Below are 15,769 nucleotides of genomic sequence, written 5' to 3'. Positions count from 1 at the left end.
AATCCAACCCCCTGCTTAGGCAGGAAACCCTATACCGTTTCAGACAAATGGCTATCCAACATCTTCTTAAAGACTTCCAGTGTTGGGGCATTCACAACTTCTGGAGGCAACTTCTGTTCCACTGATTCATTGTTCTCACTCTCAGGAAATTTCTCCTCAGTTCTAAGTTGCTTCTCTCCTTGATTAGTTTCCACCCATTGCTTCTTGTTCTACCCTCAGGTCCCTTGGAGAATAGTTTGACTCCCTCTTCTTTGTAGCAACCCCTCAGATATTGGAAGGCTGCTATGTCTCCCCTAGTCCTTCTTTTTATTAAACTAGACATACCCAGTTCCTGCAACCGTTCTTCATGTTTTAGCCTCCAGTCCCCTAATCATCTTTGTTGCTCTTCTCTGCACTCTTTCTAGAGTCTTCCAAACTGTTGTAAGTCAAGGACTACCTGCGTGAAGCCCTAATCTGCCTTTTAGGATGGGAATACTTAACGCCCTTCAGTTTTAAGGACTGGGCCTGCCAGAAGCCATGGTCTAGAAAGCAGAAGGGCGATGGATATTCAAGACTCAAGACAAAAAACCCCGTGAAAATTTCAATTAAAACACCGTTAACCCGATCGTTGCGATTTGATTTTTTCCCCCCAGAAACACAATTTGGTAGACAACGCTATAGGCTTCAAAGCTTGCAAGGAACCTGTCCAAAGACTTTATTTTCACATCCCATCAAAATTAGCCATGGCTGCCACGAAAATCATAAGCACCGTAGAACTTCTAAAATCCCTCCATCCTGTGCTGTCTCTTTCCTCGTCTTCATGTCATTTCTTCATGCCTATTCTTTCTCGCATTACCTGCCCTTTCCCCCCCCAAAAAAGTAGCACACCTTCGGTTTCAAACGGCTTCCAACAACATGCCAAATTGTTCCGTCTCGAGCAACTCAAAACTTGGGGCAAGCGCCGAGCCCCCTCCCTCAATTTTTTTTTTGGGGTGGGGGCCAGACTGGGTGATACCCGCCGTTATCTCTCTCCCAAAATCCCTGCCCCGATCAGGCGGGGGGATGCGACATCACCCACACGTCACCTTGGTTTAGCAATGTTCTTTTTTTTATTTCTTTATTTATTATTATTATTTCCAGTTTACGGTGAAAAGATGCTTTTTGTTTTTTGTTTTTGTAATCTTCAATTAAATACTCCGTAAAGAAAAAAAAATAAACCGAAAAAGGAGGGGGGGGGGGAAAGAAAAAAGAAAAGAGGAGGAGGAAAAAAATATTTACAAATTCACGTGACCGGTAATTGTATCCTTTTTTGTGTTTGTTTTGTTTTAAGTTTGTTTTGTCAGTGGTTTCGCTGTAGTTTGCTTCTCCTTTGTTTCCTTTTCCATTGACAAGCGCAGCTCCGCTTTAACTATCCCAAGCGCAGGCGAAGCGGGTCGCAGCCGCCCCCTGATCCGTCCGCTCGGGAGGTGGGGCACGAGGCAGGACAGTGAGGGTGCGAAGGGGTGAGGTTGCCCCCCCCCGAAGGCCAAGGCAGCCACGGTGAGAGCTTGTGGCGGGGGAGGAGGATCAGGGAAGCTCAGAGCCGCCCTCACTTCTTGGCCAATCAAACGCCGTCAACTCCCAAAAAGCAGCACAGGTGAAGGTTTGAAATGATTTCTGTTGCGCTTGCAAAAAAACTGTTTTTCCAAAGATCGCCGTTCTGGAGGTTGCGGGATGGATGGGGTGGTTTTTAACGTTAATTCCAGGCGGTGATTTCCCTCCCCCCCCCCTCCCAAAAAAAAAAGCGGGTGATGATCTGAGAGGATCGAGGGAAGAGCCGTTTGTGGACAGTTTAAAGAGTTCTATTCTCCAACCTCAAAAAGATTTAATAAGTCTATATTTATATTTTATATATATATTTATATAATCTCTATATTTCAGCCATAAAGTGGAGAGGGAGGGGTGGGGTGGGGTGAGGAGGGAGAGAGAAGAGATGGCAGGAGCGTAGGCATTGGCTTGGCTACCCACCCCCTTCCATCACAGACATGTGTTTCAAAGGTGCTTTTGCACCAGCAGAATTGGGGGGGGGGGCTCATGAAAATCATTCGGGCGCGCCCGGACGGGGTTGGGGGTAGGGGGGGCTGAGCGGAGCGCCCACAGCAACACCTACCTCCTTGAGCATCATTTATTATCGTCAGACACAAACCAATACAGGCTGTTAAAACGAAAACAAAACAAAAAAATAAGGAGGAAAAAAAAAATTCCCAACCAAAAAAAAAAAATAAGAAAAAAAAAAAGGGAAAGAAAGGAAAAAAAAAAAATAAGAAGTCTTATGAGGCCAGGCAGGAGAAAAGTTGGCAGAGGTCAGCCCTGCGTCTCGTTCCCCACGCCAGTGCCCAAGGGAGTCCAGGCTCCGAGGAGGGGCCAGAGCAGGAGGGCAGGTTCGGTCTGCCCCCGCCACCCTCCCCCTCTCGTGGGCTGCTCAATTGTTGTTGTCGGATTCGTCCTCATCTTCACGCAACCAAGTGTAAAAGGCTGTGACCGACTTGAGGGCGACGCCTTTCCCTTGCTGCTCGGCGGGGTCCTTGCTTGTCTCCCACTTGTAGAAGGCGTCCTCTTTAATGACGTCCTCGTCGTACAAGGCATCGAAGAACATTCGGAGGAGATCTGGAAGGAAGGAGAGGACAGGGTCAAGCTTGGGAGGCCCCTTTGGCCGCTGAGCCCCCATAGACTGCAAGTCCTCGGCTTAACGACCATGGGTTGAGCCCAACGTTCCTGTGGCTAAGTCAGCTTTGCCCCGTTTTACCACCGTTGTTAAAGCCTTAAAACCTGGCTGTTCCGACAGGCCTGGGGCTAAAGAATCGTTGCCCCTATCTCGAATGGTATGATGGTTGCGTGTTTTTAAATTATGTATTGTTTTGTGTTGTTGTCAATGGTCTGTATCCCCCTTCCCTTGTTTGAGTTGTGAGCCGCCCTGAGTCCCTTACAGGGAAAAGGGCGGCATACAAATGAAATAAAACTTCAAACTTCAATTGAGGCAGTTGTTCACGTTAGTACATCAACATATAACCCCAACAAATCCCCAAAGACCTCCCCACATAATAAGCCCCATTGGCTTTTTTAAAAAATAATACTTTTTTTATTTTCCATTTCCATAACATATAATTCACATGTATACTATTACATAGCCAATATCATATTGTATTAATTTATAATTACATCAGTCATCTTGCCATCAACTCCCGGAAAAAAAAAAACTAAAAAAGATAGAAACCAATTATTGGCTCTTCTGCTCTCCATACACCACTTTCTTCTGCCTCTCTCCTCCCCCTCCTTTCTTCCCTCCATCATCCTTTTCTACGCTACTTCCCCTTCCTTTCTCCTTCTCCTCTCTCTTCTTTCCACTCCTCCTTATTCTCATCATCTTCCTCCCCTTGCCCTCTCCCTAAGGAGTGCATGCGCTAAAATAAGCCCTCCCCTTCCAAAATAAGCCCTCCCCGAAAATATTGCAACACAACAGCAGCCATGCTTGCCGCCTCCTGCACCCCAAAAATAAGACCTCCCCGAAAATAAGGCCAAGCGCTATTTTGGTGGTCGAAAGAAAAATAAGACCCACGGTAAGTGAGAGACATTGGTTAAGTGAGTTTTGCCCCATTATGCAATCTTGGTCTTTCTTGCCACGTTTGTTAAGTGAATCACTGCAGGTGTGTTAAAATGAGGAACATGGTTGATAAAGTGAATCTTGCTAGAAAGATGGTTGTTAAGTGAGTTTTTCCCCATTCACCATCTGTCTTGCCATAGTTGTTAAGTGAATCACTGCAATTAAGTTAGTAAACCCAGTTGTTAAGCGAATCTGACTTCCCCATTGACTTTGTCAGAGGGTCACAAAATGGGATCCCGTAACTCTGGGACGCTGCAACCGTCATAAATGTGAGTCAGTTGCCAACCAGGGTGGGTTGCCTCCAGTTTTGCTACCGGTTTGCAACCCGCATGTGAGCACTTTTCAGTGTAAATTGTTCTTCGTGCATGTGCAGGGGGCACGGTGCGGGGGGGGGCATTAACTTGTGGACGTGGGCACATGGGTGCATGCGATAGTGCGCGCCCATGTGGCAAAAAGGCTCGGCGTCACTGTTCTAGGCAAATTTCTGTTTTTATTTGCATATCCCTTTAAGGCAGTGGTTCCCAAACTTGGCAACTTTAAGACTTGTGGATTTCAACTCCCAGAATTCTCCAGCCAGCTCTGCTCTGCTGGAGAATTCTGGGAGTTGAAGTCCACAAGTCTTAAAGTTGCCAAGTTTGGGAACCACTGCTTTAAGGAGTTGGCAGCTGGCAGTGTGTGAACATTTGAGAAACAGAAATAGAAACCAACTGTGCAATGGCTTTGGAGGATGGCATATAAACCTGGGGCTCAGGTAACATACACCTGAGGTTGACTGTTAAGAGGCCCAATGGGAATTTGCGCCATTTGTGGGTTTTGTTCCTTGCCAGGGAAACAGTGACAGTCAACATTGTTAGTGCCTATCACTTAGCACTCCATTCCCAGAGAAATGGAAACAGTTCACTGAGTGACCATTCAAAGTTACTGAAAAAAAGTGACTTATGACCATTTTTCACACTTACGACCATTGCAGGTCATGCGATCAACGTTCCGATGCTTGGCAACTGACTCGTATTTACGACGGTTGCAAAGTTCCAGGGGGCATGTTCTCACAAACAAAGTCAATGGGGAAGCCAGGTTCGCTTAACAATTGTGTCACTAACGTTAAGAAGTGCAGTGATTCACTTAATGACTGTTTGGAACGAGCGGTCCCAAAACGCAGCAAAAATGCGCAACCTCTCTTGTTTAGCGACAGAAATTATGGGCTCAGTTGTGGCTTGTTATTATTTCTAACCTTATCAAAATTGAAAAATGCAGGAGGAGGAAAAAGGCCAGCATTGAACACCACATTGATAATCAAGTTTGGGGGGAAAAAAATACCGTATTTTTCAGAGTATAAGACGCTCCAAAGTATAAGAAGCACATAGGTTTTGGGGAGGAAAACGAGGGGGAAAAAAGCTTCCTCTGCCTCCCAGCAATTTGCCTCCTTGCAGCAAACAGCCCATTTCAGTTTCAGCACAGCCTGATTAGCAACTGAGTGTCGATTGGATGTTCAGCTGTTTCAGGCTGCAGGGATTGCCACTGCCTATTACCGCCTGTGTCCCCCCTTTTCCGCCCGTTCTGGGCGACGGGGATCAGAATGGGCAGAAAATGGGGCGTACGGAGGCGAAAAATGAGATGTGGAGGCCGAAAAGGGGGCACACAGAGGCGGCAATGGGCAATGGCAGCCTGAAACAGCTGATGGTCGGGAGGCTGATCCAACCAACAATCAGCTGCTTGTGCTAATCAGGCTCTGCTGAAACTAAAACAGGATGTTTGCTATTTGCTGCAAGGAGGCAAAGGCCAAAGGTGGGGGGGGGGAGGGTGTATAAGATGCACCCAAATTTTCACCCTCTTATATTCCAAAAAATATGGTCTATTCTAATCTTTCTATCTTTTTTTGAAAACCTTCTGCCAGAACATCTTCAAAATTCAGCCTTAAGGCCCGATAATTTCAGACTACTTTCTGTCACGCTGATCAAAGGATGCTTCTCTATGTCTGTAATTTCCCCCCCTTCCATTATAATCAGGCACATATGTCTCCGTACCAAAAATATCAAAATCCTGCTATCTGAATACAAGATCAAGTGGAAGAGCGCAGCTGGTTCCTAGGGCATCTAAGACCAATTTATCTCTCTTCTGATGCTTTCTGTTCTGCTTCAGGCAGGGTCCTGATTTGCTAAGCAGCTTGTCTAAGGAGGACGGGGGTTTAGAAAAAAAAGTGGAAACTTAGCGTTTTTGAAAGACACTGTCAAGTTTCCAAGTGATGAAACCCATTCAAAGAAGAAACGTGCAAAGTCCATCTTCGAAAACAAATTCTTACGGTGAGGGAAGGGAAGAAGTCACCTAGCCAAAACAATCCTCACTATCTATTCGCTCTTCCCTCCCCCCCACGTTAAGTATGTGGAGAGCCCGAACCCCCCACCCCACCCCCATTTACATAGTAAAGAGAAAGAAAAGGAATAAAGGAGTAGAATAGAGAGCTAACGTATTTTTTCAGACTATAAGATGCACTGGTATATAAGACACCCCGAGATTTCAAAGAGGTAAGTAAGGGGGAAAAAAAATATTTTGTCCTCCCTGGCCCCCAGGAGCACTCTGCAGGCTTCAGCAGGGAAAGCAAAAACACTGTTTTTGAAAAAAAGGGGGGGGGATTATTTGCAGAAATGGGGGCGTTTTTGCCTTCCCCCAGCCCTGCTGAAGCCTGCAGAGTGCTCCTGTGGGAAGGCAAAAACGCCTCCATTTTTGTGAAAAAAAAGCCCGTTTTTCGCAAAAATGGGATGCAGGGCGGGGCTTCAGGAGGCTAAAAATGGCTGTATTCGGTGTATAAGACGCACCAATATTTCCACGCTCTTTTAGGGGGGGGAAGGTGCGTCTTATACTGTGAAAAATACGGTAAATAAAATAGCTACACATATTTCAAATTTGGGCTCGACAGGCATATGGGCTCGGGATGGTTTGAAAAGTCCAATATCACAGCACTGGGGGAAATTTTTTCCCCCTTCCATTTCCTCTTCATCTAAGCAACTAATGATTTCAGAGATCTACTGGATTTTAGTAAAAGGTCAGGTAACCTCTGACTTACAACAGTTTGTTTAGGGATCGTTTGAAGTTTCAATGGCGCTGAAAAAAAAATGACTCAGGACCATTTCCCCACATTTACGACTCTCGCGGCATCCCCACAATCACACCATCGAAATTAAAATGCTTGGCAACTGGTTCAGATTGAGGAACTTTGTGTTCCAAGGACCACGTGATCACTTTTTGTGACCTTCTGATGAGAAAAGTCAATGAGGAAGCCAGATTCACTTAACGACCGGGTTACTAAGGCAATAACGGCAGTGATTGGGTGAAAAATTGTGGCAAGAAAGGTTGTAAAATGGGGCAAAACTCACTTAACAGCTGTCTCAATTAGAAACAGATGTATTGGACTCAAGGACTCTCTGAACTACATATCCAAAAAAGGGGGGCAGATCATAAGGGCATCAGGCTACTCAGAATTTTATTTTGACCTGACTTGTCTTTTAGTCCCGAAGGTGTTTTTTTGTTTTTTTGAAAATGTTTCGCTTTTCATCCAAGAAGCTTCTTCAGTTCAGAACTGAAGAAACTTCTTGGATGAGAAGTGAAATGTTTTCAAAGAAAAAAAAAAAACAACGCAAGAAAGTCAAATTGCCTTTTGGGGAAAGCACCCTTTGGAACAGCCATGACCTGAATAATAGTGAATCTCCTGTCCTTTACGATTCAAAGTCCAATTCTCACAAGACAGAAACAAGCATGCTGAGTGAGTAAAGCTTACGCCGTTTCCCTGAAAATAAGAGTCGGGTGGAAAATACCGTATTTTTTGGACTATAAGACGCACCGGAGTATAAGACGCACCATGATTTTGAAGAAGTAATTTTTTTAAAAACGTTTTTGGACTCTGCAGGTCTCCTAAACACTCTGCACGTCTTGTTTTTGGGGGGAAAAAAGGGGGGGGGGTGAGGCATGAAGAGCTTTGGGAGGCTTTTATTTTTTTATTTTTATTTTTTTTAAATATATTTTATTCATTTTCACATTCCATTTTACAATCACTTATATACAGGGTATTTGCTATAAGAAAATAAATAAATAATAAATAAATAAAACAAAATAAAAAAGAAAACACAACTCATCATTCACCACCCCACCTGACACTTCCATCCTCCATACACCCCATCTACCCCCTCCAACTTTCCTTTCCTCCCTCTAACACTCCCCTCCTACTTCCCTTTCCCCCTCAAACCTTCCTTCTCCCCTTACTCCCAACACGCCCTCCTTACATTCCCCTTACTCCTTCCTTACTCCTCCCTCTTCTTTCCCTCTAGAGTGCTCCTGGGGGCTGGGAGAAAAACGAGCAAAAAACAGCCTGTCTTTTGCAATAAAAACGGGGGGGGGGGGGGTCATGCAGAGGCTTTGGGAGGGTTGTAGAGTGCTCTTGGGGGATGGGGGGAAACGAGCAAAAACGGTCAATTGTTTGCTCGTTTTTGCCCTCCGCAGCCTCCAGGAGCATTTTGCAAGCCTCCCAAATCCTCTCCATGTCCATTTTTACAAAGGGGACAGGGTTTCAGGAGGCCAAAAATGCTGTATTCAGTGTATAAGACGCACCCAGATTTTCACCTTCTTTTGGTGCATCTTATACTCCGAAAAATATGGTAAGCAATTCTCAGATTTCCCCAAAAATAAGTCCTAGTGTATCTTTTGGAGCAAAAATTAATATAAGACCCAGTCTTATTTTCAGGGAAATGAATGTCCGGGTTTACTACTCAGGATGAGTTTTGCTTGGTTTCTACATTTTTGGATGGGAGAATTCATGCCAGTGACTTCATGTCCTTCCCTCCCTCCCTGTCCCGGTTAGGATCATTTTGTGGAACGGAGAGTTCACTTACTTGCTGGCTGGTCCAGCTTCACCACTAGGGCTTGTAAAGCATAAAGGGCCTGGAGCTCCTTATCTTCATCACTCAAGTATTTCTGCAGCAGCTTGGCTCGGCTCTTAATCACAAGATTTTCCATCCGGTAAGGATTCTCGACTGTAGCAGAAGAAGAAAGGGGAGAGGTCAGCTGAACAAATGGACAGGGGACAATTTTCTGCCTAGCCCCAAGGACGATGCTAGCAACATTCACAACCCCTTCCCCCCATGGCCCTCCCTCTGCTTCTATAATAGGATCCTGGGAGTGTCGGGGGGTCTGGACCAGTCCTATAAAACACGACTCGATTCGGTGAAAGGTTAAACTTGGCCAGGGTTTGCACTGTCCTCTCCACCTCTCACACTGTGGGGAATCACCAGCTATGCTGGCTGGAGAATTCTGGGAGTTGAAGTCCACAAGTCTTAAAGTTGCCAAGTTTGAAGACCTCTGTTTTAAGTTGTTCCAAAGGTGCTTTTTCTCCCCACCCCCCACCCCGGAATGGCAACCACACTTTCTTGTTTTTTTTCTCTATGAAAACATTTTGCTTCCCAGCCAGTTCTGAGATTAGAACGGAAGAAGCTTCTTGGATGAGAAGCGAAACCTTTTCAAAGGAAAAAAAAAAGTCCAGTGGGTATTTGGAGGGGGGGGGGGATGCATCTTTGGGACAACCATCATCTGGATGATTGAGAATCTCCATAGATCTCCCTTCCTTAAAGTGGAGCCCATCGACGTGTGTGACGTTGTGTCGGCCACGCCCACACGGTCACATGACCACTGAGCCACGCCTACCCAGATAGTCATTAGGACCGAGAACCGGTTGTTAAATTATTTGAATCCCACCACTGCCCCCCACCACTGCCCCCCACCCACCCCGGTGATAACAGTAAAGGCTTACAGACTACGGCGGAATGGCACACTGACATCATCAGGGCCCTGATAAACATAATGGAGGAGACCTGTTGTTCACTCAGGTTTACCTGGCAGGAGAGGAAAAAAAATTGCTCAAAATCAGTGGTCAGAAATACAGATATAGTCCTCAACTTATAACAGTTCATTTAAGGATTGTGTTAAAATGGCACTGAAAAAGTGACCGTTTTTCAAGAGTTATGATCGTTCCAGCACCCCATGGACACTTCGATCAAAATTCAGATGGTTGTCAACTGACTCATACTTACGACCGTTGCAGTTACAACCTCGTGACAAGCAAAGGAAACCAGTTTCACTTAACAGCCGGATTACCAATCTAACAATCTTAACAATGGTAGCAAGAAAGGGCGTAAAACGGGGCAAAGCTCGCTCAACAAATGTTTCATGTAGCGACATATATGTTGGGCTCAGTTATAGTTGTATGCTGAGGACTACCTGCATAGTGTCATGTTACAGCCTGGTCAGTTCTTAAAGAGACGGAAGGAACAAGGAAGACTGCCATGCTATCTCTCAGCAAACTGGCAGAAGTGGCAGAAGGCAGTGTTTCTCAAACCTCGGCAACTTTTTAAGACGTATGGACTTCAGTTCCCAGGATTCCACAGCCAGCATAGCATAGAATTCTGGGAGTTGAAGTCCACATGCCTTAAAGTTGCCCCGGAGTCCTTCGGGATTGAGGGGCATATAAATGTGTTTAATAATAATAATAATAATTGAGATACGTTGGTCGAGGAATACAATAGTAAAGTAACAAGCGTGCTAGCCGTTCCCGGGGGGGGGGGGGGGGACGTACTCATCTCCGTTTCAAAGCCGAAGAGCCAGCGCTGTCGGAAAACGTCTCCGTGGTCATGTGGCCGGCATGACTCAACGCCAAAGGGGCACAGAATGCTTTTACCTTCCCATCAAAGTGGTTCCTATTTTTCTACTTGCATTTTTAATGTGCTTTCGAACTGCTAGGTTGGCAGAAGCTGGGACAAGTAACGGGAGCTCACTCCATTATGCGGTGCTAGGGATTTGAACTGCCGACCTTTTTGATGGACAAGCTCAGCGTCTTAGCCACTGAGTCACCACGTCCCTCTCAGGAATACAATACATTGAGATAAACTGGCCTAAGAAAATAATACATTGATTGTCTGTTCAACCGCTTCCATCCTATGCCCAGAGGCTGCTGGTTTTTTGCACTGGGCTAACACTGCAGCCTGCAGGGCTGATTTATGGGAAAGCACTCCTCCTTCCTACTGAAGTGCAATCACTCAAAAACTGTCAGGGACTCTCACCCCTTTTGTGTTTAAGTCAACACTGACCCGCTACCGCATGGCCAGCATTTACCTCCTGCCTCCCCCATGGAAAAGTGTAATTTTTTATTGGCCAGGTGTGACGGTCTCCGGTGCATAGGCTCTCAGTGTACACACCAACAGAGTGATGGGTCATAGATCACAATCATAGTTACAGTCATTAATCGTAAGGTGCCAACAAGTGACAAATCGTAAGATACTAATAGGAGAAGGAAACAGGAAACGTGAGAAGAGGAGGAGGAGGAGAATAGCAATAAAGTCTACTACAAGCTCCTGTTGCGGGCCTCCAAAGGATTCCTCACCTCAATCCAATCATATATTCTTTGGTTATTGTCATTTTCTTTTAATAGCTTATCTAGTTGTTTGCAGAGTTCTTCAGAGGTGAGCTCCTTCCGACTAGGGGCTTCCGAACTATCGCCCATGGTATATTCGACTTTCTGGAAACAGAAACAAAAGGGGAGCAGATCTGGTTAGGACAGGGGTGTCAAACTCGATTTCATTGAGAGCCGCATCAGGGTTGTGTTTGACCTTGGGGGCCAGGTTGGGCGTGGCCAGCTCGATGTCACTCGTGTCGGAGGTGCCTGTGGTGGCCCGAGCGCTCTGCCCGAGAAAACAAGCTCCAGAACTCCATTTTTGGCTGAAACCAACGGCGTTCCTGCAACCCTCTGCCAGCAAAAATGGATCTTGAGAGGGCCATGTTTTCACTGGTAGAGGCACTATGGGGCGGTCCTTCGTTATTTTCATAGTGGTCCTGCAGGCCAGATCTAAGTACCCCATGGGCCGGATCTGGCCCCTAGCCTTGAGCCCTGGGGGTTAGGACAACAGGTGACAGGCACCACTTGGATGTCTATAACATTGCTCTACCTACTTACCTATACTCTCTCTTCCCCTCCCTATCTACTGTATTTCTCTCTTTATATTTCTCTCTCTCTATCCCTCTACCTACCTACACACGCTATTTCTCTCTCTCTCTCTCTCTCCCTTTATCTACCTACCTACTCTCTCTCTCCCTACCTACCTACTGTATTTCTCTCCCTGTCTATCTCTCTATCTACCTACCTATTTTTTTTTTTTAAATGCCTCTTCAAAATCTTGGTGCGCTTTATACTCCGGCGCGTCTTATACTCCAAAAAATACGGAACATTTTCTTACTATAGGTTTCTCGTAAGATCCCCAACAGGAATATTTCAGGTTTCAAGTAAATATGTTGTTTCAGGTTAATGTCAGGGTTCCAAATAGCATCCAAAAATTTATCAGAATCTGAGGCCAAAGTTTCCTCAAAGTTCCAATTTATTAAGAGGGCCATGTTGGCACATCTAGGAAAACCCGAATCTGAAAGCTTCCAGGTTCTACACATGTCCACCAGATATGATACTATGAGCCAGGTGAAGAGAATTGTGTTCTTCAAGATTTCTGAAAAGCGAGCAGAGCAGAGGGAAGGGCTTTTCCAGAGGGAATGCGCGACAGCAGAGGCTGAGGCGCACCTCCTGGGACCTTGCCAGGTGACACTGCTTAATTGGCGGTGCCCCAAGTGCATGAACTCTGCCAGAGCTGGAAGAAACAATTGCAGATAGGCAGTCCTGCAACCAACCTGGCTCAATGCCGTGCAGGGATTTCTAAAATGGCAGCCACCACCCTGAATCGCATTCAGGTGCCAAGGTAGCTTGCAGAGAGGTGATGTTACACTGGCAAATGAAAAACGTGCCCAGAACTTCACTATTACTGCATTAAGCTTAGATTTATACCCCGTCTCTTGTTAATAATAATCTCTCTATATAAATATGGCTGTGTGTGTGTGTTTATGTGTATGTGTGCGTGTGTTCCAGCATAACGCTGGAATGCCTCAAGCAATTTCAACCAAACTTGGTACAAAGATGACTTGCTCTCCGGAAAAAAATACTGAGGATAAGACACCCCCTAACACCTCCTCGTGGTGTGTGATTCTGTTAAGATACATCCTGGCTTCTACTGTACTGCCGCAAAATGGATGCTACTGTACAGCGCAGTGGAGTTGCCATGGTAACGGCTTCACAGTACTCCACAAGTGGGCTCTCTCTGGTAAGGGGGAAAATCCGACATTAGAAATTACGTTTGGTCCGGAGATTTTCCCCCTATAAATAAATGCCAGTTAAGCTTGTCTCGGCATTCGTTACTGGACGGAGGAAGGGGTCAGAACAGGCTTATATTATGAGCATCCTGAAAAATCATGCTAGGGTTTATTTTTCCAGTTGGGTCTTATTTATGGGGGAAACAGGGTATCACCAACCTTACTACCCAAGAACTTTCTCCTTACCTGCTCTGTGATGAACTTATTGATATCCTGGTTCTCCGGCAGGAACTCTTTCCAACTCAATCCACCTTCTCTCCATAATGTTCCGGCCTTCTTGTGGCTCTACAGGGAAGAGAGACAATCTTGGCACCATTTTGCGTACAATCTCACTGAAAGGACAGCCGTCCCCCCCACCGCCTGCTTCTTCATGAAGCCTACACTGAAAGAGACCCCATAGCTTTACACCCAATATTTAGCTTACACCCAACAAACATCAGATGCTGTGAATTTGTATTGTGTATTTGGGGCAATAGACTCAAAACAGCATCTACATTGTATCTAAGATCTAAAGCAGAGGCCCTCAAAGTTCACAACTTTTAAGACTTGTGAACTATGATAAGCTATGCTGGCTGAAGAATTCTGGGAGCTGAAGTCCATAAGTCTTAAAGTTGCCAACTTTGAAGACCTCTGGCCTAAAGTATCATAGGTGGGTTTCTTCTCTTAATTCTGGAAGGGCAGGTAGTTCTTGACTTACAAACATTTGTTTAGTGAATCTTTAACACCAAAATGGAGTCAAAAACGGTGACTTACAAGCAATCCTCCCATTTATGACACTGCAGCATCCTTTAGTCATGTGATCAAAATTCGGGTGCTTAGCAACCTGGGACACTGCAGCGTCCCAGGGTTGTGTGGTCACAATTTGTGACCTTCCCCCCAGGCTTCCAACAAGCAAAGCCGAAATTGCTTAACAACTTAAGGGAGTTCATTTAACTACCACCTTGGTTGTCAACAAAAACTCTGATTCCAATTGTGTTCCTAAAGTTAAGGACTACCTGTCCATCATCCACCAAGGAGGCCCTGCTATCAACTCCCACCAAACCACCTGCTCTGAGCTCACGGCTCTTCTCTAGATGTGGAAGGAGAGTGAAAGATCGTGTTAGATGTCATTTTGGCTCAAGTGAACCAAAAGCTATGAAGTACAAAGCATCTTAGATCAGCTATGGCTAACCTTTTTGTCATCCGTAATGCAAAACTTGTGCGACACCATCACCCCGTTCTCCTGCGCATGCGTGCGTGACCCTCCTGTGCCCATGCCTGCGCATGCAAATCCATGTGCTACCCCCGGTGCATGCGCGCATGAACACCCCCCCGTGCACTGTTTTGGGCCTAGTAGGCCTCCCTGCAGCCTCCTGGGAGCAAAAATGGGCAGCACGGGCATGTGCAAACCCCCCTACACTCCGCGCGTGCATGCACGGCTCTCTCATGCGTCGCCCCATCCCCATGCATGTGCGGGAGAAACCTGAAAATCAGGTGGCCAGTGGGAGGCATGCGCAAATGCGCAGTTGAGCTGAGCTGGGGCGACAGTTCGCATGCCCGCAGAGAGGGCTTTGCGTGCCACCTGTGACACAGGTGCCATAGGTTTGCCATCACGGCCTTAGAGCCTGATTTATCTGAACGGGCTTCATCTAGGTAGCCCAATGACAGGGGCTCATGATGGTGCTAAGGCAGCTAAGCGAACAAGTGACCCACAACGGCTAGTCTTCTCACTCCTTCACAGAGGCCATTAAGCAGATGGTTGCTTGCAGGGAAACATACCATTCCTTTGCAAAGTAGGCCCAGGATTTCCACTAATAGAGTTGTGGCCTTGCCAATAGGGACTAGGGGCTTGGCGATCTCCCTGGAAGGAAAAAAAAAAGCAGAAGGGGGAAAGAAGGTCATACAACAGAACAGGAAGCAGGAGCAGAAAACACAGGGAGTGTTTATGGAGATTCTCAATGATCCAGGTCACGATTTGTCCCAAAGGTGGTTTTCCAAAAAAGGCATTTGGACTTCTGTTGTGGCCCAGCAGGAGCCATTGGAGCTGCCACCAGACTCCGACAGCGAGGGGCCATATGAGTCAGCTCTGGAGGACCCTGGACAGGGTTTCGACTCCAAGCAGTGCGCAGAGAGGCTGGTTGGCCACCAGGAAGCGCCTGAGCCTTGGACCAGTGGGGAGGAGACAAGCGAGAGTGATCCAGACGCCAGTAGTGAGTTGTTCCTGGATGCCCGGCACCGAACAGCTAATAGGCGTCAGGAACAGTTGCGCAAGTACAGGAGGTAATTGCACTCAGCTGGTGGTCATTAGGCTCCCCTCCAGACTATAAAAAGACTGCTTGTGCACACGCCCCTCTTGAAGAAGTCAATGCATTGACTAAAAGTTGGAGAACTTTTGTAACTAGCTTGGCAGGCTGGATTGCTGCCAAGGTTTGCCTGAATTGCTGCCAAGGTCTTTATCTGTTTGTTATGCTTGGCTTTCAGCCACCGAGGTTTTGGTTTCTTGCTATTAAAGTACATTCCAGTTAAGCTTGTCTGGGCATTCGTTACTGGACGGAGGAGGGGGTCAGAACAGACTTCCTTGTTTATTATTTTTTTAAAAAAGGTTTCGCTGCTTATCCAAGAAGCTTCTTCAGTTCTAACTTAAGAATTCTCCACCATTCAGTTAGAACTGAAGAAGCTTCTTGGATGAGAAGCGAAACCTTTTTTTTTTTTTAAAGAACCACCACCACCAAAGTCCAGTTGCCTTTTGGAAAAACACTTTTGTCATTCAGCTTACCTGAAGAGCTCCTCCATGGGAATCCCGCCTTCTCTCAAAATGGGGGTGATAATCTCTGCCAAGTACAGCCATATATGGGGTATATCAATCTCCATGTCTTCCCCCATCTCCAGGATCTCTTGCAATCTGGAAGTCAAAAGCCAGGCATGAGGATCGGGCCAGCCTTTAGG

The 15,769-nt window shown here is 46.2% G+C and overlaps 1 protein-coding gene across 20 annotated transcripts in view; it reads right to left on the bottom strand.

The window, feature by feature from the left end:
* Positions 1 to 1,069: 1,069 nt before the first annotated feature.
* Positions 1,070 to 15,769, bottom strand: part of EIF4G1 (eukaryotic translation initiation factor 4 gamma 1) — a 138,022-nt gene continuing 123,322 nt past the window's right edge. For all 20 annotated transcript variants that reach the window (XM_087725127.1, XM_087725133.1, XM_087725137.1 and 17 more), the window contains 7 exons: positions 15,600 to 15,725; positions 14,603 to 14,684; positions 13,031 to 13,129; positions 11,040 to 11,174; positions 9,414 to 9,495; positions 8,500 to 8,640; positions 1,070 to 2,625 (listed from right to left, as the gene is read on the bottom strand). In XM_087725127.1, coding sequence (XP_087581253.1) covers positions 2,441 to 2,625; positions 8,500 to 8,640; positions 9,414 to 9,495; positions 11,040 to 11,174; positions 13,031 to 13,129; positions 14,603 to 14,684; positions 15,600 to 15,725 — 850 coding nt within the window. In that variant the 3' untranslated portion in view covers positions 1,070 to 2,440. The remainder of the gene's footprint in view (positions 2,626 to 8,499; positions 8,641 to 9,413; positions 9,496 to 11,039; positions 11,175 to 13,030; positions 13,130 to 14,602; positions 14,685 to 15,599; positions 15,726 to 15,769) is intronic.

The sequence above is a fragment of the Thamnophis sirtalis genome, unplaced genomic scaffold, assembly GCF_051295495.1.
Source record: "Thamnophis sirtalis isolate CommonGarterSnake01/CBP01778 unplaced genomic scaffold, rThaSir2_p1.2 scaffold_11, whole genome shotgun sequence".
Lineage (NCBI taxonomy): Eukaryota > Metazoa > Chordata > Lepidosauria > Squamata > Natricidae > Thamnophis > Thamnophis sirtalis.
Note: the sequence above shows the minus strand (reverse complement) of the source record. Positions and strands in the feature narration are given on the sequence as shown.